The 25,889-nt window shown below is 46.6% G+C and overlaps 1 protein-coding gene across 1 annotated transcript; it reads right to left on the bottom strand.

Moving 5' to 3' along the window:
* Positions 1 to 1,131: 1,131 nt before the first annotated feature.
* On the bottom strand, positions 1,132 to 25,220 carry RBM14 (RNA binding motif protein 14). Its single transcript, XM_063095176.1, has 7 exons — positions 24,794 to 25,220; positions 17,740 to 19,204; positions 16,758 to 16,961; positions 8,747 to 8,900; positions 7,528 to 7,951; positions 3,419 to 4,112; positions 1,132 to 1,545 (listed from the first exon to the last, which is right to left on the bottom strand). The coding sequence occupies exons 1-6, from the start codon at positions 25,128 to 25,130 to the stop codon at positions 3,427 to 3,429; spliced, it is 3,270 nt and encodes a 1,089-aa protein (XP_062951246.1). The 5' UTR covers positions 25,131 to 25,220; the 3' UTR covers positions 1,132 to 1,545; positions 3,419 to 3,426.
* Positions 25,221 to 25,889: the final 669 nt, after the last annotated feature.

Below are 25,889 nucleotides of genomic sequence, written 5' to 3'. Positions count from 1 at the left end.
TCTGTCCTTTAATGAAAAAGGGACCAAAGCAAGTACAACCGTCCTAAGAGAGGTGGCAGTGGCAGTGAGGGAAGGACAAAACTGACAAAAATATGTGCTAGGGGAATTTTTTCTTTTTTTTGCTAGGGGGATTAAACAAGAACACATAAAACACCTAGCACAGGATCACATACAGAATATAGTCAATAAATTACATGTTGTATAGATACAGAGCTGTTCCAATCTTGGCAGTTGAAGAATTATAATGCATCAATCAGGTAGAAGAAGTTTGAGAAATCTGAAAAATCATTCAGCCCATCTTCCATCACTGCAACCCACCTTTCCTGAAAGCATAATGCCTGGCATACAGTAGATGTCCAATATTTGCTGAGTGAATGATTTGAGAAATGCCCTAGACACAACTCTATATATGCTGAAAGTGGAGCAAGAAGGTACAGACAATAAAAATATACGAAAGACAAACACTACTGGTTTTGGTAGAACATGGAACTAAGAGGCAGTGGTTCTTCCTTGCACTCAGCCCCCATCCTCATTATTCAATAAACTAATCTAAAGCTCACTATTGGGTCCTTTGTGCCTATCATCTAACGGCTGTAAGTACAAGTAATGAGGTACTAGTGGTCCCATTCAGGATTTTGGCAGAGCTAAATGCTCTGTTGGAGCCACAGTTTCATTTTTCCACATGGCATGAAAAGTGGAAGCTGACCTCCTCTTCCCTCAGATCTCTCCTTTTCCTGGAACTCGTCCCTGGAAATAAGTCAGGCTACATATGTTGACTGGGTGGTTGGAATGGTAGTCATAGGGGTAAGGTGGTTTTTCTCTAGCAGAGGAAAAGTCTACATCTCTAAACTACTAGTAAGTAGCTGATTTTATAACAAAGGTGGACCAGTGGGAGAAGTCTTCACTGGAATAATGCTGCCTTGCTTGGGTTCTTCTGTATAACCTCTTTTTACTTTTGGCACCTACAAGTCCTATCTACGATAAAATAACCACAGTGATGTTCAACCAAAGCTGAACATCTTAAAGCTTTACATCCTCCCCTTTGCTTCAAGGTACAAATAAAGAACCCAGAAACAAGCCCGAGTAAGAACTCTCTCAAAGCACACATACCCTAAGTTGAAAAACCATTTATTTTACTGGAAAGAAAAAAGTGATCCAACTCTATAGGTCTAGCCTTTGGGCCAAAAAGAGACCCAGGAGCAGTGACACTCTCAACAAGGTCATTCCCAAATCCAACAGCCACAGGAAGCAGGAGGTGGGAGGACATAGCACAGCTCCCACCACAGTTTCTGCACACAATGAGGCCTGCTGGGAGAATAGAACATGAATGGGAAGCTACAGAAATATTGAAGGACTGGAAGAACAGGAAAACGGGCAGGAGAGAGGAAAGGAAGAGAAGGTCTGAACTTAGCAAGGTAAATAAAGGTCCATGGTTCCTGAGGGACTGAACGCACAGAGCCGAGAACGTCCCGGAGATGGGGTACCACGAAGGGTGTATTCTCATGCACAACCGCAGCTTGGAATTTCAGCCCACACACATCCCACCTGAAAGAGAGCACAATACAGGGGCTTTACAGAAAAGCTCAAAAGGGCTTTCCCACTTAAAACTTCAAAGAACATCTTTACAAAGTCTGATAACTTGACATTCCTTTTAAATTTACTTGTACCCTTCCCAAGTATCATAATAATCCCCTAAAGTGAAAAGAGCTTGAAAGCCAGAGAACAACTGAACTGGGAAAGCAAAACTATCCCTTTCTCTAAATTAAATAGCAAATCTTCTTTCATGAGAGTAGGCAAAGACATTCTGTTGCTCTTGATGTAAACATTAGCATTCCTCAGGGAAGGTAATTCCACATCACAAACTGTCATCAGAGAACAGGAAAAAGGTAAAGGTTCCAATTAGCTCTGTGGGGTAAAAAGTCAATGACATGTTTCAACCTGGGGGTTATTGCCAAGGTCCAAGTTAAAAATCATTCAAGGTCTAGACATTAGTAGTATCAACTAAACAAGTTCTAAGACCTAAGGACATCCAATTCTGCCTAGGGAAGAAACTAATTTTTGAAAGAAGGTAAGGAGGGCGTAAGCTACGTATCAAGTCATCACTCATGTTTCTTTTCCAGACTTATCAGTGATTTCCTATCCAATCTCCCTGGCAAGTCATATACTACCTTGTGTCCTAACTGAAAAAGTGACAGAACACCACCCACACTGTTATAACGGGATTAAAGATCAATGGTACTGGACTGGGACACACTGGGGCTATTCAAATCTAAGGGTGTTGATAATTACCCTTAAGTACAACAGTAATCTCAAACACAGAGTCCAAAGCTGGCAAGCATCAGAAGATAATACATTCAAGTAAAGCTAAAGGGATCATTTTCAAAATGTATGGTAGCAGAAAAAGCCAGAGGACTCAAGGTAGAGCTGGTGGCTCAAGAGTATTAAATGACCATAACAAGTAGTGAAAAGATGAAGGGAGTGATCTGCTTATGGCAAAGCTCCCAACCCTGGATTTCAACATTATCAAAAAGAGTAAAATTAACAGGTGTGTATACATACTCCTATTACCATATACCTCAAGGAGGTGGAGGATGTCAAATCTAGCATTGTGGGAAGAGGTAAAAATAAACAACAACAACAAAAAAAAAACACAACAAAGTAATAAGCTGTTACAGGACAAATTCAAAGAATAGCAATAGAATGGGTACTCTTCAGGGAATGAATCTGACCTGAGTAGAGAAGTTCGATTTTGGAGTCTATGCCCAGACTTCCCTGAACTTTACGAAAAAAGATAAGTTTTCTACTTCTCTCTGCCCCAACTTACCATCAAGTAAGTTTATAAACTCATAGGGGCTGAACTGTTCAGGAACCTCAGAAATACGCTTCAAGATTAAGATGATGCCATTTTGGTAGTCTTCATAGTAACTGGGACCTGAACAGTGATAACCAGTTAGCTACAGTTATGAACTTTCATTAGAGGTCATTCAGACCTTTAACAGAGTACCAAGCAGAACAGCAAACTTGAAGACCTTAGTAATGTCGCAAACCTAGGAAAATCAACAAAGGCTCTGAGAAACAGCACACCTGAGTCTGAATGTCTGGGTCCCAGGTGCAGTTCAATTATATCACATAGGTGTGACCCAAGATTCACCAGCACATCACTCTTTGTTTTTCCAGGCACAAATAGATTCAGATTGACTTCCACTACCAGGAGCCCTGGAAAAATAGCCATGAGGGCCAAGGACGTTTATATATTTCAGTTTAACAGTTTAAGACTTCTCCCTAGCCTCTAAACCATGCTAGTCATCTCACCCCAACCCTGCAAAAGCAAGCAAGCAAGCAGGGCAGCCTAATTGGAGCCCTTTAGGCTGCAGGAGGGATGGCAAAACCAGAACAGGGGACACCCCACCACTCTCACCTCAAGCTTTAAAAGGCTGAGTACCGCGCCCGATCCGCATACTGCTCCCGCTCATACCGGGCCATGTCGTACAGGGAATTCCGCGCGGCTGCTGAAGCTTGGGACAACTCACTCTCATGCCCGTAACCGTAGCCCTCTCCAACAGTGGGGACTGGGGCTGTAGCACGACGCAGGGGGCTCCGATCCCGCCCGTAATATGAAGTGGAAGCTGCAGTAACAGCAGCAGCGGCTGCTGCAGCAGCAGCAGCTGTGGCAGCAGCAGCTCCTGAGGTCGGCAACAGGTGTCTATCGTAGGGATCGAGAGAGGTGGAGGTGAGGTGACTGGCCATGGCTGTGTTCTGGACTTGTGGCAGCTGGGACAGGGTCTGCTCTGCGTAATTATACGCGGAGGCAGCTGCAGCTGCCACTGCCTCATAGGACCGGGCAGCACGGCAGCGCTTGTAGTAGGCATCGAGCGCTCCGTACGCGTTGTTGTAATACAATGAATCCCCATAGCTCATGGTGTAAGGTGTACGCACTGCTCCATATTGCTCATTATATTGCTCGGTCAAGTCTGCCACGCGGCCCGAACGATCTATTGGACACTCTTTGGACCAGTGCCCCTCTTTCCCGCACCGATAGCAGCCGCTCTGGTCTCCCATCCCGGGCGCAGTCCTAAGCCGGCTGGTGGACAACTGCACGTGCATTCGTTTGCCTTGAAGAAACAGACGCAAGAAGGGTTGCTATCACTCTTAGTCACAGCCCCAGCCCCTACCCCAGACACTGGTCATAGCAATAGCTTTACCTAGACAAATGTAATGCAGGACTCATCACCGCCAAAAAGATTTTTTTAAAAAAGCCCTACATATACATTCGGTATAATGACCTGACTACAGGAAAAGACCAATTAGATGAAAAAATGTTTCAGCTATAATGCTAGTTTAATGCTTAAGAAAGAAATTATTCTTGATCAAAAACAAGCATCTTACACTCTGCCAAGTAACTCTGGACACAAATCTACTCCAAACAGTAGCTCAATGTCAAAAGAAACCAAAGTAAGTAACAGTGCCCCACAAGTTTCTGACACCTCCAGTCGTCCCTAGGAAGACTGATTTCATTAAGCAGGAGAACTTAAAGACCAGTTTTTCCACCCCCCAAAAAGTCAAAGAGAATGGAATAAAAGACTGTAGAGTTACCACCATTAATGAGTGCTCTAGACTCGAACCATGGCTGAGTATGGCAGGCAAGTTTCAGAGCAGATCTTCAGAAAACACACTCGTGAATTGGGGTGGTAGGGGGACACAACAGAAGTTGAAAGACAGTCTTCCCCCTTAACTGGGTCCTTTAAATTGCTGATTCTGAATATGATGCTAACAGGGATTCCTTACAATCTGAAAGCTACTTTTAGTGACACCCCCCCCCCATCAAAGGAAAACAGAGCAGACTGTTCACAAAATGCCTGAATTTTTAGAAAGAATATCATAAAAACCATGGAAGGGGGATGAAAAAAGTGAAGAATAACCAGTAATGTAGACAGTGGACCAAACTGCTCAGTTTAGCATGATCAAAATACTTTTTCTCCCTAAACTAGGGATCAGAGATCCTAAAAACATGCACCTATTACTAATTTTTCCTCTGAAAATGCAATTTGTATTCTGAAAATGAAATACTACTTCCAAAAATGTGACAAAAGAAAAGCAGAATCTTCTTTGGGAAAGTTACAACTAAGTTTTAAATCTCTTCACAAAACAACTTCTACCTAAAACGATCTACCAATTTACCGGTAAGCAAAGTCCACAAGGGATCCAAAACCAGCAAAAACTTCCCAATGCAATTGGGTATGGTGCACCCAAACAATTGAAAAAAGTGAACAGACAGAAAGAACCAAGGGAGAATCAACAAATGGGTCCTCTGACATTACAGAAAGTGATAAACACACAATTTTACAGGCAAAATTAAAGTCAGGTTCTGGGAGACTAAACACAACGAGAAAAGGGGGTGAAAGAACCAAAATGGTTAAAAAAAAAAAATCTGGTTTAAAACATTACCTCTGGTAAGTTTAGGTTGCAGGTTATTAAAAGAGCTAAAACATGCAATTAAGTACTTAAATGCTCTCTCTGGCATTTATTTGCCCAGGGGGCCACTTTGCCATCTAACAAAACCAGAGAAAACAAGTGCAATCAAGAAACCAAATGCACATTCAAGACATAAAGATCATTAATAAATGTCATGATCTAAGGATTTGTCGATTCTAATGCCAGAAAAAGCTAAATCTTTAAAAATATCTAAAATACATTTTTTCTTTTTTTTTCTTTTTGCAGCTGGCTGGTTAGAGTATCTGTTAGTGTTGTAACACCATGTTCAATCAGCTGAGCTAACTGGCCAGCCCTAAAATAGACTTTAAGTGAGCAAACACTGAGAATAAATACTACTAATTAATATTACCTAGTAAATATTACTATTCAACATACACATAGGAACTCTACTAGAACTTTATTAGAAATGAGAAAAGCTAACTTCTTTTTTTTGCAGCTAGCCAATACAGGGATTAAAACCTGGATACTGGTGTTATGAGCACCAAACTAACCAACTAAGCTTACCAGACAGCCCTGAGAAAAACTAATATTAGGGAAAATAAGACAAAATAACAGCATCAGAGCACCTAGAGTTCAGATGCCCACAATTATGTTATGTTGTAAGGATAATCTGTCCTGAATCAGACCACAATGTCCTCCCCTTACTCATTCAACTGCTACAAGCAACCACCACCTCTTCTATAAACTGGGTTAAAGTATGGAGGAGGGTCCAAAAATTAGGCATCACATTACGAACCCTCCACAACAGCAGCCTTTGCTCCCAATTAAGTTGTTGACAAAATAATTCTCAACTTGCCAATTAAAAAAAGAAAGCAAACTAGACCTGGGAGACCTGTGACACTTTTCTTTAATAATGCACAGCAATGCCCATGATACACAGCACCTATTATGTGAGGGAATGACAATCAGACCCTATGGCTCTAAGAGAGGCCCAATTTAAGGGAAATGAACACCAAATAGAGCAGTAATGACTCTTAACAAGGGAAGTACTCAGGAAAAGAATCAGCCATTATCTTGTTCGTATAAATACGGTCAGAATGTAGGTTTGAAATACAACAAGGAATTATGAAAATGCCCCATAATTTGAAAGCTAATTACAACCATAGGGAAAAGGCTCTTTTTGACACCGGGGACCCAAAGGAAGTGGTAGAAGAGTTGAGAGTTCAGCTGCAATTCACCATCGTTACCACCTCCTAATTGCCACCCTTGCCACAGGAGTTTAAAGCTTAAAACAAGAAAAGATAATACCTTCCAAATAAAGTGACAATCCACATCTTCACCCATGCTGCCCCCTCCAGGCACAAAAACCATTATTCTAGTCAAGGCTCCAAGATAATGTCCATCTAAATGCTCTATTCACCAAGGTTGTTAAAGTCCACCCCCCAAACCAATGAAAAAACAAGTCATTATTACCCAAAAAATCCCAATGCCTCCCCCGCAGAAACTCCTGAAGTCAGCCTTTTAATTCTGCAGTGACCTTTTCCTCAAAACACAAACCCTTTGTACATGTACAATACAAAAGCAACAACAGGTATAGCCCTTTAAAAACTACCCTTATAAAGAAGTTAAGAGTTGGGGTAAACTGGGGGACCTTAAACAGGATTCTACCCGTAAATGTGTTGAACTGCTTTGTCAGGTTCTTTGTATGTCAAATAATAAATAATGTTGATACTCTGCTGAGGTGATAAATTCTGAGTAAAGCATTCTGCAATGTGCTCTACTACCAACAAAACCCAAAAAAGATATAACAACTTGGAAAGTCTTCAGAGAAAAGGATTTCTGCACTGATAGGCACAAAAGCCTTAGGGGCTCCAAATGAAAGCATAGTAGTTTTTCTTCAGCACACCTAATTCGCCTAAGATAAAGCCTTTAAATCCCATGCATTCTCCATCTTAAGAAATCCATTACCATATTTAATCCTTTACCACCAGCCAGCCAACAGCTGTATCTCTACCCTAAACCCTTCCCTTTACTTATCCAACTATTTTCTGCACATAGTCTTGTGTAACCCTCTAGCCAAAGAGGGTGGTTCACCTTGAAACTCTGTGTTATCAAGGCCCCTGATGGCCTCCACTGCATCCTCTGCCCGCTCCATGTGTACAAAGGCATAATCTTTCACGATGTCACATTCAATGACTGGACCATACTCCTCAAACTTGGCCCGAAGCTCCTTGTTGGTACAGGTGGGACTGATATTGCCTACATGCAACTTTGTTGAGGTTTTACTCTTATTCTTGCTAGCTTCCACGTTGATGTTCACTCCGTGCAGCTTGTAATGATGCAGGTTGCGTATGGCATCCTCAGCTGCAGTTTTGTCTTCAATGTGTACAAAGCCGTAGTTCTTAATGATGTCACATTCCAGCACCTTCCCATACTGCTCGAAGAGTGAGCGGATCTCCTGCTCCGTGGCCTCCCGGGGCAGGTTTCCGATGAACAGCTTCACCATCCTGACAAGAGCCTGCGAGAGAAGAAACAAGATTTCTAACAAAGGACCTTAGGCCTACATCAGTTATTAAAAAAAAAAAAAAAATCAATACTGCCATCTGCTTTTACTCTAGCGTATATTCCAGTATTCTCTCTCTCACACGCCCACCTTTACACAATAACCAAATGGAAGTGGGAGTGAAACAAGGAGGCCAGCTATAGTACAGGCCATAGAACCTGTAAGAATGAAAAAACGTCTCTAATAGGGGAGTCCTTAAACAAAGGGTTTTGTAATAGTTGGATACTTTCAAAGAGGAATGGGAATGAACTGAGCGCATAATTGAAGAGCTGAAGGTACTGGGCTTTTCTAATCCACTATGAGGACAATCAGAATACAAGAGTCTAACAGACTGCCTGAAATTATGAATTGGCTCTTCCTCCTGTATTAACCTTAGCAGCCACCATTTCCGGAAATGTGGGCCTTCTAATAGCTACGTTTTGGGTTTCCTTTGGAAGTAGTGAAAGCACGACTTAGACCAGACAGCGAGGCACGGAGAGTACAGGACGTGCTGGAGGGGAGAACGCCTCTCTCGGGGTACCGTCCTACAAGCTCCCGCAGAATGGAGAAATGCAATAAAAAGGAAGCTTCGGAATCACTGACTAGACAACGATGTCCCAGGGCCCTGAGAAATTCTCGAAACGGAATTGCTAAGCCTAAGGGCAGCGCGGGTACCTCGGTGGAAATCTCGCGGCAGGAAGCCTGGGCAGGGTGGGGAAGGTAAAGTATTCTCGAGGGGAGATGTTGGGGGAAGGGCCGCTTCAGGCTTACCGCGCAATGCCGAGGACTGAGGTCAGCTCTCAGTGACAGGTGCGAACGCCACGACCCCGCTACGACACCAGCTACGCTCAAGAGAGTGAGGTAAGGTTTAACAGAGCAAAAGAAAGACAGTGTAAGGACTCGGAGTCTCTCACCCGCACGGAGTCAGCAGGGACTCTCCCTCGCGGCGCGGACGCTGCTCACAAAACGCTAAAATGGCGGCGGCCGCAGCAGTGACTCTGGGTAGAGGGGGAGGTGAGCCGACCACCGGATTGGCCGCTCGACAAAGAAAAGGGCAGGCGTTTCCGCAGATCCTCCTCCTGATTGGTTACCACGAACGCCCATTACCTGAGAAGCCGGGAAGAGGTGGAAACGTCAGTAAGCCGGAGCTTATATGCGAAAGCCAATGAACACCAACGTCGCGAAGCTGAAGTCACTGATTGGGTAAGGGTCGGAGTGAGGGAGGAACTACAAACGTGGGCTTCGCCGGCGGGGTGCGGCCCGCCATTAGGCGGAGCGAGCTAGGGCCCGGTGTGGCCGCGCTTCGCTTCATGGCGCCAACTTTGTTAAGCTTCTACCTTTCGCCATTTACATGTGCACACTCTGACGGTTTTCCGCGCTCCATTTTGGCTTCTCCTCCAAATTCCTCCTCTATACTCCCTAACGCCACAACCCTCGCAGCCAGGATGCCATGGACAATAGCTTACGCAGACGCCAGGTAAGAAAAATAGCGAAGCTCCCCACCTGAGGAAACCAGCCTTCTCCTTTGGTCAGGAATCCACACTAGCCCCGAGAGTCCTGGAGCTCCCCCATATTAAAACTACTTTCATAGGTGGTGAAAGAAACTCTGAAAACAGTCAATGGGCCCGACTTCAGTTAGGGTGTAATGGCCAGAAGTAGGCCCAGCCAGAGACTTGCGCTACCCAGGAGGCGCTGGGGACAAGTTCCTTCTAGGAACCAGCCTTCCGGGGCCCAAGATGACGAAACGTCTGTGTGACGATGGGGACTGAAAACAACGCGCCCACCCCACCTTGAGAGAAAGAACTGGAGCAGCAAAGTTTTTTTGTTTTGTTTTATTGGGTGCCATCAGCCAGAGCTGTAGTTTTAAACCTCCTAGAATCGACCTTAGAGGGAAAAGCCTAGTCACAATCAACTATAAACAAAATACGGTCAAAATAACATTCTCCAGAGGGTCCAGCTCCCTCGTCACATTTTTTTTATTATCCTCTGGCTGCTTCACATAATCCCATATTCACTAAGCAAGCAACTTTACTGTAGTCAACAAGACCCTTGGCAAAGCAGCTTTGAAGAGGGAGTTAAAGGGGGAATGGGGTAGTGGATGAAAGAACTTAAAACATGAACAAAACAGGCTAATAGCAGCGAATTGTTTATGAGGAAAGGCATCATCAGGAGTAGAGATGACATAAGTAGACCATACCACTATCCAAAGCAGCCCCCCCCCAAAAAGGAAGGGAAGTTTTAAAATCCAACATGATCCAGGAATCCAATGGTAGAAACTGGTTAGGAACTTATTCTAGGGTGGAAAAAGGACCTAAAAAAATCAAAATATAATATTTACAGATGTGGTCACTAATCTTGGTCCGTTTCATTGTGGATTCTGATGCGCCTCCGACTGAGTAAAGGCTACAGTGATGAGGAAAACCAATTCCATGTAACAGTCAGTTTTTATGTGCCCTTTGGATGGGGCCAGCAGGGAAATGCATGTGGTATAGAAATCCTCTCATCTCCTTTCAGTTTGATCTTCCAAATTGTGTGTGTCCCAACAGCCCTGGAGATAAAACCTTCTTGGAAAATACCAAAACAAATGAGGTCAACTCATTCTGTGAAACTAAGAATCTCTCCAGGTCCAAAGGAGAGATGGAATATAAATCTCAGGATCACAATTCAAGCCACTGTGCAGACATCAAGACTACTGAGCTCCCCATACCCCCCAAAATCTACTTGATTGCCTCCTGAAAGCCCATTAGGTTCAGTTATATCTCTCTTTGCAAGCTCATCGAACTGAAACACATTAAACCATCCTGATTTTTAAAACCCATTGCAACTGGAAAAAAAAAATTCAAATTTCTCTTCCCTACCTAATCCAGTTCTTGCTGGAATATCCCAGTCTGTTTAACAACCACCTCTCTTGTCCCCTAACTGTGCTTCAGACACACTGGCCTTGTCCCGAGCTCATTCAGACTGGAATATTCTTTCTTCAGGTCCTTCATTGGCCACCCCATCTAAAGACATCCTCCACTCCAATCCTACCTTAGAACTCTATACCATCACTCGATGTTATTTTTCCCAATACTTACCATCAGTTGAAATCCTGTTTGTTCATTCATTTTCTGCCCTTCCCGTGTCCCTGGCAAATACTTATCCTACAAGGGCAGGAACCTTTTCTTATTCTCTACTATATCTCTAGTGTTAGAACTGCATTTGGCACATTGTAGACACTCAAATATTTGTTGTCTAAGCTAAAAAATAAATGAATGGATGTATGCTTCACGATACCCAAATGGAGGGAAATGACTTTGGATTTTCAGTCAATATTAGGTTAGGAACCTGGACACTTACCAGTTTTGAGAACACACACCTTTACTCATATCACCGAGTACATTTTCCAGTCTCCCTCAAACAGAAAATCACATGCCCCCAAACCAGACGTAACCTATGCTAACAGCTTTTGATCACCACTTTAACAAATGTGGCAAAATGAAGCTTTAGGTAGAGGTGTGTAGCTTGAATGTCTTCATACGGATGTTCATCTATCCAACTGTATTCTACTGAGTAATAAAGGAGCTTAATGTTTGTACCTTAAAAAACATTAAAGGTTTTCAATTAATGGTCAAAGACATCTGAGCCAAATCCTCTACCTTACCACCCCAACTACAGAGAATGGCACTGAATGGACTGTTTTAAATACACATTGTCAGGGCCGGCCGGGGCTTGCTCAGGAGAGTGTGGTGCTGATAACACCAAGGCCATGGGTTCGGATACTACATATGGATGGCCGCTTCGCTCACTGGCTAAGCGTGGAGCTGACAACACCAAGCCAAGGGTTAAGATCCCCTTACTGGTCATCTTTTTTAAAAAAATAAAAAATAAATACACATTGTCTAGGGCTTGCTTGCAGGTTAGCTCAGTTGGTTAGAGCACAGGCTTATTACCCCAAGGTCACAGGTTCAGATCCCCATACCAGCCAGCCACCAAAAAGTACTAATAAATAAATAAATGCACTTTGTCTGGAACACTGAGGGTGACATTTTAGTGATTCTTAATTTGCTGACCAGGCTTGCAAGCTCCTTAGAGGTAAAGTGACTTGTCCAGTCATCTAGAAAGCTGACATTTTTGTCAGAGCCAAACATAAATATGTATTCTGGCTCAGATCTTCAACAAAAGGGATAGTATTTGTGCATATAATAGATCTCAGGGCCTACACTCTTGAAAGGAAAATAAGGGACAAATCCAACTTCAGAGGTAAACACTGCTGGTCAGTGAAAACTATTTAGACACGAATAAGCAATCTGTATTAACGTCACATTCTTAGGGATGAATATATATAATTTATACATCTAATAAATAACACTGGCTCCTGGTCCAGAAACAAGTTACAGGTCTGATAAGGGCTCAAATTAAAAGCCAGCATTCTCCTATGATATTCATAGGGAACCAGTAGGCCAAACAAGCAGGCTTCCTAGGCCTCCAATCCCACTGCCAGCTACACCGTCTTAGACTTCCCTAATGTCTTTGCAGGTCCCCTACTCTGTACAGTAACCTTTCTTATCTATGACCACAAGAATCTGACCCCAGGATAGTGCTGCTGGAGACTGGAAGTGGCCAAAACTGGTGTGGTCCAGTAGCCTAAGTCACTCCTAGGTACCACTCATTACAAAAATTCACTGCGTTCACTGTTACTTATTATGTGCTACACTCACACCTACACCTGAAGTCCTTCGCTCAGTTGTGTGCTTCACTAGGCCATCCCAATCTTCTCAGAATATTCTAACTCCTCATTTCTAAGATGGCTAGCATTTAATGAGCAGTGACTATATGAAGCCCTACACTTGTCACATGTTCTCATTTGACCCTCCCTGCAGTAGCATAACATAGTGATTACAAGCAAAGCCCTGCATGGTTCTAATGGCTAGTTCAATTCCTTGAGCCACCACTTTGTAACCATGTGCTCTTAAGAAAAGTCATTTAACATACAGCCTTAATTTCTCCATTTGTAAAATAGATTTAGAAATATTTAATGCATTTGGTTGCTATGAAGGTTCAATTAATAAATGAAAGGCACTTTAATAGTGCTTAGCACTAAAATAAGCATTAGCTATTATCCCCATTTTATAGATGACAAAACTGAGGCAGAGTTCCTGACATATCCAAGATCACAGAGCTAAGAAGAGGTAGAGCCAAGAACTTAAACTCAGGAAGGCTGACTTTAGAGATAACAGTCTAAATCATTCTGTGCCAAGGTAGTTTTCAAATCAAATCCCATCTCCAGAAAGTTTTCTCTAACTACTGGGACAGCCACATCATCTCCTCCTTCCTTACCTACCACTTATCTAGCATTGCTCATTAACTATATACTAGTTCATTAAGGTAGATCCTACCTCCCAGACTGTAAATTCCTCAAGGTCATCCCAAGGGTTCAGCTACCTGAGCACTGCATTTCAAGCTCTATAGACATTTCAAATGATATGGAGCTAGACCTGAAACCCAGTTTTAAGAATCCCTTTTCCTGGAAAACTCTAGACTCTAACCTTTTATGACCTTTTTAAAGGTACCTATAGAATTTAGGTGAATATGAATTTTCCATATGCTATACATCTTTTCTATTACCCAAACTCCTATCACAAAGCATACTAGTCCATAAATCTAGGAAATTTATTTTCATTATGACCTCACCCATTCCATGTTACAGTCCACTTACTTGGCTTCATGGGGCTGGATTGGACAAACTGCCTGGAGAACCAACAGTCTGTGCACAGACTTTGGCAGAGCTTAACTGATGGGTTTGACTAGAAAGGTAACCCACCTGTAGAGGCTGAGCTGTCAGTGATAATCCCATTACCTACATTACAAGAAATGGGGCTCCAGGCCTACCCCAGACAGAACTTAAAAGGTCCAAACCTCAGAAGAGAGCAAGGCTGACAAGGCTAGAAGCCTCTACATGGTCTTGTTCCAGGAATAAACCAACTAAAAAACTTCCCCAACGAAGGCCAAGTTGAAGAGTAATAGGTGCAAAAGTTGAATGATCTGAAGATACACTGAGTCCATTTTCCCAAAACATATATTAAATGTCTGTCCTCCCAGTCACTCAACCGAACTTTCCCCAAGTTATAGGACCCTGGAAATCTGAAATCTACTAAAAGCAAAGTATGAGGAGTGGGCTGTACAATTAACACAGCTGGCGTAATTTAAAAACAAAAGAGGGGAGGGAGATTTTTAAACAGTCTACAAGAGAGAGGAAAATTGACAGATGATTTAGCTTTGTAGCTCCTTCTGGCTTGAGCAAAAAGAAGCCTGAGAGCCGAGGCAGCAAGAGTATCAGTACCTGAAGATGACAGGCAGTTAGAGTAATCATGTAGGCCAGGTCACTGTGAAAAGCTGGGACTGCAATAAAGAATATCAACACTGACCCTGAGAGCATATTCTGCTGTTTTCTGCAGGAACTGTGGGATTGGGGCAGTAGCAGTGGCAGTGGCAAAACCCTCACTGGAGAGAATGAAAGATGACAGAAAGCCACATTGACAAAGAAATATTGCAAATACACAGACCACAATCATGGCCTTACTTACAATCAACCCCCAATTTCCAGGGCAGTAACCAGAGCTCAGCTTGTCAGATCACCCCACCAACACGCAGAAAAGTAATAAGAAACCTATCAATTGCCTCCTCCCGTTCTTCCCAGTCCTGCAAAGAAATGAAAAGGAGCAGCAAAGCACCTAAAGGTAAAGCAGTGATCAGAAAAAGAAAAGCTATGGCCCCAGTATTCCCTGAAATTATCCCAGTTAGCATCCACAAATAAGAGCTGATGGTCGTTAGACTGTATGCTTTTGCATGCTGGGCAGAGAAGAGGACACCTGGAGCAAACCACTCTGTCACAGGCAATTCCACATGAAGCCCGTGGAGGCAGAGCGACCCACCTGAATTCCACCTGACACATACACCTCCCCAAAGTCACCTTGCCCCAGCAGGCTCCCAAATCAAGTTTTTAAAGCCCCCTTTCCCAAAGGAGCATCAGAAAGTTTTCCTGTTGGGCCGGCCCGTGGCTCGCTCGGGAGAGTGCGGTGCTGCTAACACCAAGGCCACAGGTTCGGATCCCATATAGGGATGGCCGGTTAGCTCACTGGCTGAGCGTGGTGCTGACAACACCAAGCCAAGGGTTAAGATCCCCTTACCGGTCATCTTTAAAAAAAAAAAGAAAGTTTTCCTGTTATCACCCCACTCAATCAGTCTTCTTCCATTCACCGATGATTAAGCCCAAGCCTCTGTCTTGTCCCTGGTTGGAATTACCATATTTTTTGCTCAAGTTCTCAACCCCCAGCCCTGGAATAAAAGTATAGAAAGAATTCTCAATTCCTTACTCAATCTCAGCATCCCTTCTTGGTTATGCGTGCACCCTTCCCAGAGTCTATCATGACACCTTCAAATATAAATATAGCAGACATCTAAAAACCCTAACAGATGGGGATAGGGAAAGGAGTCTTGGGTTGACATGATGGCAGGGGTTGGCAGGACGCAGGAAGGATACTCCACGGTGAAGTTCGACAGGCGAAATACCACTTCTATAGCCAGAATGCCCCATACCTACTTCACATTTTCTTGGCCCCTCCTGGAGAACCACCACAGGGCACTACCAGACATTGACATCACCTCCCACTCCACTACTGCTCCTTTCCAGGTCCTAGGCCTAATACTCACTTGAGCCCACTGCCTGAAGGATACACTAGCCTTGTAAACACAGCGGCCCATTCCCCACTTCTTGAGAATTCAAACCCCAGAATCACTCTGTTGGAGCACAGGTTGTTTCTTAATTGGGCAAAGTCAGGGGAAATGATCAAGCATAGGTAGAGGAAAATGAGCATTATTTACTGCATTTTAGTGTGATTAAGTTGAGGGCTGAGGAAGTCTAAGCCACTAGGTTTGGACTCTACAGTCCTAAAGATGGCAGGCTAGTAGGGTGACAATGCGCTAAATCCCTCTGGGCAGCAGGACAGTCATTCTAATTCCCACATGCAAACCCCTTTCTTCACCCGCCCTGAGTTCTCTGGCTGCATTCCCATTAGCCGTCATGCCTTCCTGGATGTCACCTGGCTCCTCTGACACTGAGTGCAATCAAGACAATGACAACCAGGTTTCCAAACTGCAAATTGCCCCAAGTTTTATTTGTAGTCCATACAAAAGGGAAAAAATTTAAGGTTTTCTAATACCACCTACTTGGGGAAATGGGGAAGTGGGACTGTGCTGCTCACCAGCTAGAACATCAGTGGTCAGTAGGGATTTGGACACATACCAACTGACTGTCCCAACAGGAACTCAGTCTCAACACAGTCTACAGAGGGAGAGTCAGGGCCCCCTGGACTGCTGGCACAGCTTGGTGCATAGGAAATGGTTAAGCTAACCCTTTCCTGGCCTCTCTCACAGCTGAAAAGAAAAAGGCGCCGCCGACCTCAGCTGCAGGTTGCTTCCCCATCCAGACCTTAAATATCGCGCACAAAAATAAAAGGGAGCCAGGAAAAAGTAAAAACATAAAAGAAATTCCCATTCTGTGGAGATGGGAGGCAGGGTAGAGGGGAAACCGCAGACCTAGAGCCAGTAGCAAGATTTGCTGCTGAGGCGAAGGAATAAAGTAGGTTACTGCCCAACACTCAAAAGGATCATCTCCTGGGGAAGGCCCACATGGTAGAGGGGATGAAAAACCGCAACTGGGAGAGGTATGGGCCAGAGCAGTTATAACCTGGGTCTCCTCTCCCTCCCTCCCTGTGGTGCCCCATCCCCAGAATGGCCCTACATGCGGCGCTGGTAGCCAGAGTGCATCTGAGCTGCCCGCAGGTAATCATTATAGGAGCCCGAATAGCGTGCGTAATCGGAATGGGCATCGGGCAGGCGACGGTAATCCAGCGAGGACTTTGTCGGCGAGCGGCGGAACGAAAGCTGCGACTCTGATAAACGGCGGTAATCAGAGAGCTCGGCTAAACGCCGGTCGGAACCATACCTAGTCGAGAGAAGAAGACAGTTGGTGAATGAGACAATTGAGGGGAGGGCTCCGGGTGGGCATGGGGGAGATGCCAATGGGGACAAGGGAGGGTGTGATCAGATTGGTCTCCAACAGATTGGTCTCCTTTTGTCAGAAGGCTCATCACTCTATCCAGGACAAGAAATCAAGCCTGGGTTCAACTCAGTGGGGAGCCAAGTCCTCCACTGAAGCCCTCCCTTCCGAACTGGCCAAGGTGAATTTTGGTCTACATTCCCAGACCACAAACAATCCCCATCCCTGGGCCCTTCACAGAAAGACTTTGGTTGTTTATCAATAGAACGGCGGATAAAAGCAAGGTCCCCAACCTCCCACAGAGTGGACGCACCTCATAAACTTGCCTTCAGCCAGTGAGTGCCAAAGGGACTATTCTCTACACCCACCCCTACCAAAGCCAGGACAACCACATAACAGGATCCTTGAGACAGTGGGAAAGGCTATGGGCCACAATCCTGCAGACAGTAGCTCCAATAGCACTTGGGTTAGCCTAGACAGGTGACACTTTTCTCAGCCTGACTAGCTGGTACCACCTCAGGCTGGCTGAGCACTATGCTCCACCTGAACCCTGGTGACCAGAAAAGTTCACAGACACCATTCCCCTCAGCCTCTGGACATTCCATGGGGGTAAAGGAGAGAAGACTGAAGGAGGGGCCAATGGCTCCAGTTTCCCTCCCATGCCAACCTCAGCCCCTTGCCCTAAGCCCCAGCTGGGGGCAGAGGCGGGGGGGGCATACAATACCTTTTCGACATGGCGACAGCCTTTTTGTAGGGATCGTCGTAGCTGGCCCGGGGTGGGGAGAGGCGGGTACGCTCATAGGGCGGTGGGGTGCTGTTGGCGTTGGCAACGGCCCCCTGGGACATGGACAGGTAGGCTGCAGACGGCTGACCTGCCCCATCGTAGGCATTGCCCGGCTGGCCACGGTAGGAGGCAGCAGCCTGCGGATGCTGCTGGGCAGCATAGGAAGCAGCCAGTGAGGCTGATGACTGAGTGCGGTAAGGAGCTGCCAGGGTGGCAGAAGGCTGGGCCCCGTAGGCAGCCGCGGCACCATAGGAGCCAGTGGCCGCAGCAGCCGACTGAGCCCCATAGGAGCCTGACAGGCCCATTGATGCTTGAGCCCCATAACTATTCAGCTGGGTCTGGACAACTGGCTGGGCCCCATAGGAGCCAGCCATTGGGGTAGTGGCTTGTGCAGCATAGGCGGCTGGCTGGCTGGCATAGGCAGCAGCTGTGGCTGGTTGTGCCACATAAGCAGCAGGCTGGGAAGAGTAGGGAGCAGCCTGTTGTGCAGCATATGGGGCAGACTGGGCATTGTAAGAGGCTGAGGGCTGGGCATTATAAGAAGCTGCCTGGGCTCCATAAGCTAGAGAGGAGGCTGCAGACTGGGCCCCATAGGAGGCTGCCTGAGCTCCATAGGAGCCTAGGGAGGAAGCTGCTCCCTGGGTGTTGTAGGAGGAAGCAGCTGCACGAACCCCATATGAAGAGGCAGCCTGGGCGCCATAAGAGGATGGCTGGTTACCATAGGAGGCAAGGGAGGAGCCCTGAGCCCCATAGGAGTTGAGTGAAGAAGCCGCAGCTGCCTGACCCCCATAGGAGGAGAGGGCCGAGGCCGAGGGCTGGGCTCCACCATATGGGCCGAGTGAGGAAGCTGCGGCAGACTGGGAACTAGGGCTAGCCAGCTGGCCCCTGTAAGGGGCCCCAAGGGAGACAGAGGGCTGAGCGCGGTAAGAGGCTGCCTGGGCTGTCATGGGCTGAGTCCGATAGCCAACACCCAAAGAGGCAGAAGGCTGGGCTCTGTAGGCAGCTCCCAGAGACACTGAGGGCTGGGCCCGGTAGGTGGCTGGCTGGGCCGTCAGAGGAGCCACATAGGAGGCTCGGGGAGGTGAACGGCGCAGGGGGCTGCGGTCGCGACCAAAGAAGGGTGGTGTGGGCTGACGGGCTTGCCCATCAAAGCCACCAGTGCTGTTGCCAAAAGCCTGCTGGTAGTCGAAGGTGGCAGAAAAGCCACCAGTTCCAGGGAATGCCGTATCCCCAGCCCCTGGTTTCTTGGTCTTGTCCCCAGACTGGATAGCCAGGCCAGGCCCCTTCTTCTGACCCTTGGTTGAGAGTTCCACGTTGATGCGCTTGCCCTTCACTTCTTTGCCGTTGAGCTGCGCGATGGCGGCTTTGGCATCTGCTTCCTTCTCCATGTGAACAAACGCGTAGTCTGATAAAGCAGCAGACAGAGGGTTAGCAATTAGGGGGGCAGGGCATGCTACCCGATGGGTCCCAAACTGGACACACAACAGCACCCAGCTGTTGCCATTTACCTCCAGGCCTCCAAACCCTCCTCTCCAGGAGTATGTCATAAAATGTGGCTCCCATATAAAAAAGCTTCTCACTATCCCAAGAAGTCACCTTTGCCTATGGCCTTCTCCCCATTCTTCCCTTTCCCCCTGCCACCTCACCCAACTTCCTGGTGAGAGAATAAAGAGCAAAGATGAACTGCAACACAGGATGAAAATCTTCACAGCACCTGTAAGTATAAACCAGCAGACAAAACGCAGAAAGAGTTCCTGGATCACTCAATTATTCAGTGTCCTCATCTTTAAGGCTTAGCTCTCAAGCACTGGAAATACCACTCCCATCTACATTTTGGCATGACCCATCTCTAAGCTTAGGCTCAATTTAGGCAAGAGAGTTAAGACTGCAACAAGCAAACAGTTCACAAAATTCCTCCAATATAATCTCCCCCCTTTTCAGTTATTTCTACTTTTCAAAGCACTTTCATGCACAGGACCTCACATGGGCCTCACAACAATCCTATAAGTTAGGCAGGGCAAAGGATCCTTATCTCCATTTTATAGGTGGGCAAACATGCTCAGAGTTTGTATATGGCTTGCTCCAAATCAAAGTGTGTTACAGCCAGGACCAGAATCTCAGCTCTTCCATGCTCCTTGCTACACCAGTCTACCCCTGAGAAGTCAATGTATAAGGCAGGAAAGACTGTATAACATGACTAAAAATTTAAGCTTAGAAGGGGAGAACCTGGACTCTGTGTAAGCCAATGAGTTGTGGAAACAGAAACTAAGCCTCCTGGTTGAGTTCAAGCCCAAGCCCCCTTCCCCAGACCACATTACATCCTCCATCATTTCCTCCTTAAGGGACAGAGGTATAGCTTACCCCTTAGGCTTCTGTTAAGAGCAGACTGTTGACAGAAAGATCTGGTTTCTCAGTTATAGTAAGAAGCTGCAATTACTGCAGTTAGCTGGCTCTGCTAAATAGGTTACCTCTGAAGCTCTTATTCAAGATCTGAATAAGCTGTGGTGGGAGAGGATCTAAGACAAGATATTGCTCTCAAAGTTCTACTCATCTACCACACAGGAGGAGATATGTAGGGGGAGGACTGGGAAGAAATTCTTGTTCACGTCCATACTCACAAACCACAAGGCAAGAAAGATCTGAAAAACAGTGATAGGATCCTGCCCCTGGGAAATAAGGTCCTGCACTTAACCCCATTCTGGACCTGTGGCTACTTTAAGATGGAATCCAAGTGCCAGGATCTGGTCTCTGTCACATCAGTTTAATAAATGAAGAGCTACCTGGATGGAATTACTAAGATTCCATCCTCCATGATAACAAATCCTTTCAATGGCCTCCAAACGAATGTCCTAATTTTTAGAAACTTTCATACTGAGATGTCCTCTACCTGATCCTACAGAACAAGTCATTTTTCTGGATTTGAGGATAATGTCACCAACCTCATAATAACAGGAATAAACATACAATCAATAGGTAGAAGTCAGAAGTGTGGTGTAGCACACAGGGATCCTGGGCTAGGAACTAATTCTAGATCTAGGTATCACTGACTTGTGATAAGATCTTGAAGAATTTAGTTTATTTCCGCATCTGACAAATCTATCCTACCTACCTCAAAGTTAGGAGGTTGAAGTGAGAAAACAAAAGTGCCTTGTAAGGTATAAAGAGCTATAAGATAATAAGGAATTATGATGATTATTCAAACTAGGAATAACCAGAATATTTCCCTACAGAATATTACCTTTCATCTCTACAAAAACACAATGCCATCTGTACATGCAAACTTGGAACCTGCCAGAGACGATATAAGAACACAATAAACTATCAAAACTCTCACTCCTCAACACCCACAAGGCCAGAGCCTGATTCTATATCTATTCACTGTGAAAAGCTAAGCATTCCTTTCTCCTTTTGGCCTAGCCATAGGGCACTAGAACTGTCCTCTGATTTCCCATCTGAGCAGAGTGAGCAAAAAACAGCAGCTGGTGGTCTAAGATCTCTTTAAAAGCAGAGGCTGAGCTGACCCTCTCAAATGGCAAAACCACGTGGAGAATGCCACAGCAAGCAGAACGGCCCATTCAAAGTGAAGAGAAAGCAGGAAGAGTTGCTGGAGCTTGTAGGCAGACTGGGGGAAGGAGGTGGGGAAGACAACCTCCAGGCACTGTGAGGGTATATTAAGTCATACTATATTCCTGATTATTCTAGCCACAAATTTCTTTGTATTTTTTCCCCCACAAATTCCTGAGACTGGAATGAGCTAGAAAAAACAAAAATTTCAATGGGTTTTACAAGAGCCATTGGACATCCCACTGCCAACTCCCTATTAGCTGGGTTTTGAAAATTGAAATTTCATAGGTACAACTCACCTGACCGCTCAGATGAGCTGTATAACTGATTCTCCCCCCACAACAAAAGCCATCTAATACAATTATAACCAAATCATATTAAGAAATTTCTAAGCCTGTATCAGAGGGAAGTATGAATAGGTTGTCCAGCTGTCTCAATCACATCAAAGCTAACTAAGACCCATCACAGTGAGTGCCAAACTCAGACCCAGCCCTATCAAAGATGCCCAGAAACGCAACTACTCTTAGGACAAGAAAGAAAAACTAGAGATAAGAAGAACTCCTGGGACCCACTTGCCTGGAGAGCTACTTCAAAGAAACCTCTGAAAGAAATCATTGCACTGGTACTACCAAGTCATGTTTTGCACAGATCTCCTAGTGGTCTGGTGGCATCACAGTACTGAAGTTAACAAAATCCAGAAAAATGAATTTTCCTATCCTGAGAACACAAAATCTTGATCTTGAAACTACAGAACTCAATATAGGAAGAAAAAACGCCCACCCACTAAAAGCAGAGAAGGTATTCTCCTCTTCTGCCTTTTAGACCTCCCCTGAAGTCTCTAAGTGGTTCCTGGTGCTGTTCATCTTTGGCCACGCAATAGGATGTAGCTGTGGAGAGTGGTTACAACCCACTGTTGCTATGGAGATTTTTACTCTACAAATCATATCTAAGCTCTTGGAGTAACCAAGCAACTGTGTTTTTTTCCCTTGTGAAGTAAAACAGAGCTGGTTGTCCTGTGCAATACCAAGTTTCCATGCTTTTCAAAGACCTGACAGCCAACACGAGCAGACAATCATATGCCCATTCCCAGCCCAAGAAATGAGTAAACTATTTACAGAGCCATAACCAGTCCCACTACACTCCCAATTTTAAAACCTCACTTTCCTTCACCACAAAAACACAGAAAAGTACCAGTGGAGGATATGATGCTTAACTCTTTCCCCCATCTCTTACATCAAAGTATATTAGGAACTCTGCTACCAATCAGCATAACTACAAGTTAACAGTTGAACACCACTCCCTGAGGAAGTCAATGCATTTCTGCTAACCAAATGTTTACAAAGGGACAAAATGCACAAAACTTTCAATCTAACTCTCACAGGGAGTCAGCCAGGAGTTCTAGAAACTAGGTGTAGTTATTATGCACTTCACCCCCACCATCACTTGGTGTCAGTCCCAAGCAAATTCAGGCAGGTTTTTGGCTTTCTCTACCACCTGAAAGCAAGCTTCTTCACCACATGAGTTCCATGGAGACTGTTCCCTCAGATGCTGGATTCCAGACTCCCAATCTAGTAGCCACCCTGCCTAAGAACCACAAAAGAAACTTGGTAGGTCAAGTAAACACAAAACTCTCATGAAGGGGCCGGCCCGTGGCTCACTCGGTAGAGTGCGGTGCTGATAACACCAAGGCCACGGGTTCGGATCCTATATAGGGATGGCCGGTTTGCTCACTGGCTGAGCGTGGTGCTGACAACACCAAGCCAAGGGTTGAGATCCCCTTACCGGTCATCTTTTAAAAAAAAAAAAAAAAAAAACTCTCATGAAGACTCATACCCAATTCATTTGCTGGCCAAGTACCCAATCTAAGACTCTCCCCACTATTTTACTCTAAACAGGGCAAAAATCCGTGCACCATACAGCCTGCCTCAGAGCACCCAGCAGGAAAGCCCGATTCCGGATAGTCGTGGAGTTGCATAACCTGAGTTGAGGAAAATAGAATGCAGTATTAATGCAGAACAATGAATTGTTCCCAATAGTGGAGACTATGACCCTTTTACTTCCCCCACTTATAGAAAGGACAAGGAACGGCCCAAAAGATGTGCCTTTCCAGGTCAGCAAAGATAATATCTTGGTGGAAAAAAATAAGCACCTGCACCCACATTTATTTCCTATCCTCAAAACTTCTCACAGAGGGGATGAGCAGGTTATGAATCCAACACCAGCAACAGGGCATCAAATACTTCCAGGTTGCATCCTTAAAGCTGGTAAGGCAAAGTTAACTCTGATCTGTTCTCTCAAGTGGAACAGAGACGCCACATACACAAGGGCTGTCCCACAAATGTTGCCAACATAAAAGAAAAAGAGGTTAGGGGATAAGAACCCAGACTATGAAATAAGTCAACTGGGTCCCAAAAAGGAAGTCAGGCCTAAATTACAGTGACACATTTTACTCGAAGCAAAGGCAAAACAGGGATTTGCTCTGAGAATTAGACTACTGAAGCAGTGTCGGCTACCGAGTAAATCGTGTTTAGCCAATGTTTAACAAAGACCTCACACACCCCTCCCCATGTCACTCTTAGCCAGAGTATGCCCCCTTGAAAAGTTACCAAGCTAATAAAAGAATGACACTGCCCTGGGGCACGGACTTGGCAAGTAAAGGCTATCCAGAGGGGCCTTCATAAAGCAAGTCTCCTCTCACATGCGAAAGGTCGGGGTTTCCAGTTGATAGATGGAAAATCGAGCCCAAAGAAAAAAAAAACCCAAGTTTAAGGCAGCTGGAAAGCACAGAGCTGCCACGCCTAACCCACCTAATATTGAAAGGCCAAAGTGGTTCGGAAGGGGCCCCTCCAGTACCCACGAGTAATTGTACCCATGAGTAGACCCATGCCAGACAACACTAAAAGATCCCAGCCCGAGAAACGTCCAAGGGCCCCGTTACCTTCCGCTTAGGAGCATTCATCGGGAGGGAACGCGAGGGCGGCCTTGGGGCGTCAGCCCCCACCTTTTCCCTCTTCCCTCGCTTTGACCGACGTCTGGAGAGGAAGTGGGGAAGTGGCGAAATCTTCCCCGCTCCATGATCCGGCTTGTGCCCGTCACTTCCCAATTTCCGCTCGGTGCCAGGCCCAGGAGACCAGAAGAAGGCGCGCCCCCGGTACACTCGCAAGTCTCTGGCGCGTCCCCGGCCCCGTAGCACGGCTCGCAGTGGCCGCCGCACCCACCCAGAGCCGCTTCCTCCCACTTGGTGAATGGTGCCTGGACGGCAGGGGAGGAGGGTGGCTCTACCCAACGCGCCCCCAACACCTCCGGCCTCGCTCCCGCGCACTTTCCCACCCCTCCCAACCGCGCAGTGACCGACCACCGGGTATGGGGCGTGGCTAACAGGCAGAGTGCCCCGAGCGCGCCCCCGCCCCCGAGCGCGCTCCCGCGTTACCTTTTACCACGTCACACTCGATGACGCGTCCGCGGCGCTCGAAGAGGCTGCGCAATTCCTGGCTCGTGCATGCAGCCGACACATTGCCCACGAAAATCTTCCAAGTGTTAAGAGGCCTCGGGCGCGACATCTCCACCACGAGCGCGCGCCCCGGCCGCAGCTCGTGGCCGTGCAGGGCCTCGATGGCGCGCAGCGCGCCTGCGTTCTCGCGCATGTGCACGAAGGCGAACTGTTTCATGACGGCGCAGCTCATGACTGTGCCATAGGGCGCGAAGAGCGCTGCCAGCTCCTCTGGCGTCGTGTCCGCCCCGTCGACGTTACCCACGAATATCTTCATTTTGCCGCCCCAGCCGCCTTTCCGGAGGGCCGAGACCTCTCCTCCAGCGACAGGCGAAACGACCGACCAACCGGCAGTCCTCCTCAGGAATGGCTGGCGACGGAGAACCCCGCCGCGCAGGCGCCCTGACCTGGCCAATCGGGACCCGCATCCCGCGCGTCCAGCAGCCAATCAGAAAGGCGGCTGGAAGATGCTCTCGGACGCAGCCAATCCCAGAGGGTCTGGAGCCCGCTCGTTAGCGGAGGGGGTGGGAGCAGAACGACGGCGCGCGACCAACCGCCGCCGCTGGGGGGAGGGGGAAGGAGGGTTGGAGAGGAGGGAGCGCGCGCGGGCGGCACCGGCGGCGCAGAGGCCTACTCGGTGAGGAGGCCTCCCGCTGGGGTGGGGCCCGAGCCGCCGAGCCCCAAGGAAAAACTTTGTTCAGTCGGAAATCGGGGCTTCTCCCATTCTGGCAGCCTTGGCCACACCCGCGCCTGAAGGTAGCAGCGTTAAGTGTCCACGGGAAGGCCAGACCTGGCGGGAGAAACCAGGACAAACGCCTTCAGGCTGCAAACGGCTCCGGGAACTGCAGCCTCTGGGACCGTGCTGGGCGGTCCGAGGAGACCCGAGAGGCGTCTGCCCCGGAAAAGCCCTCGTGTCGTTATTTCGTTCTTTGGAAACACAGTCCCTGGGGCTGCCGAGGTCCAGGCGGACCCTGCAGACAGTAAAAAATCATAGCTTGTCCCTGCCCTGATGGAATTTCCAGTCGAGAAATAATGA

This window comes from Cynocephalus volans, chromosome 4 (genome assembly GCF_027409185.1).
Source record: "Cynocephalus volans isolate mCynVol1 chromosome 4, mCynVol1.pri, whole genome shotgun sequence".
Classification (NCBI taxonomy): domain Eukaryota; kingdom Metazoa; phylum Chordata; class Mammalia; order Dermoptera; family Cynocephalidae; genus Cynocephalus; species Cynocephalus volans.
Note: the sequence above shows the minus strand (reverse complement) of the source record. Positions and strands in the feature narration are given on the sequence as shown.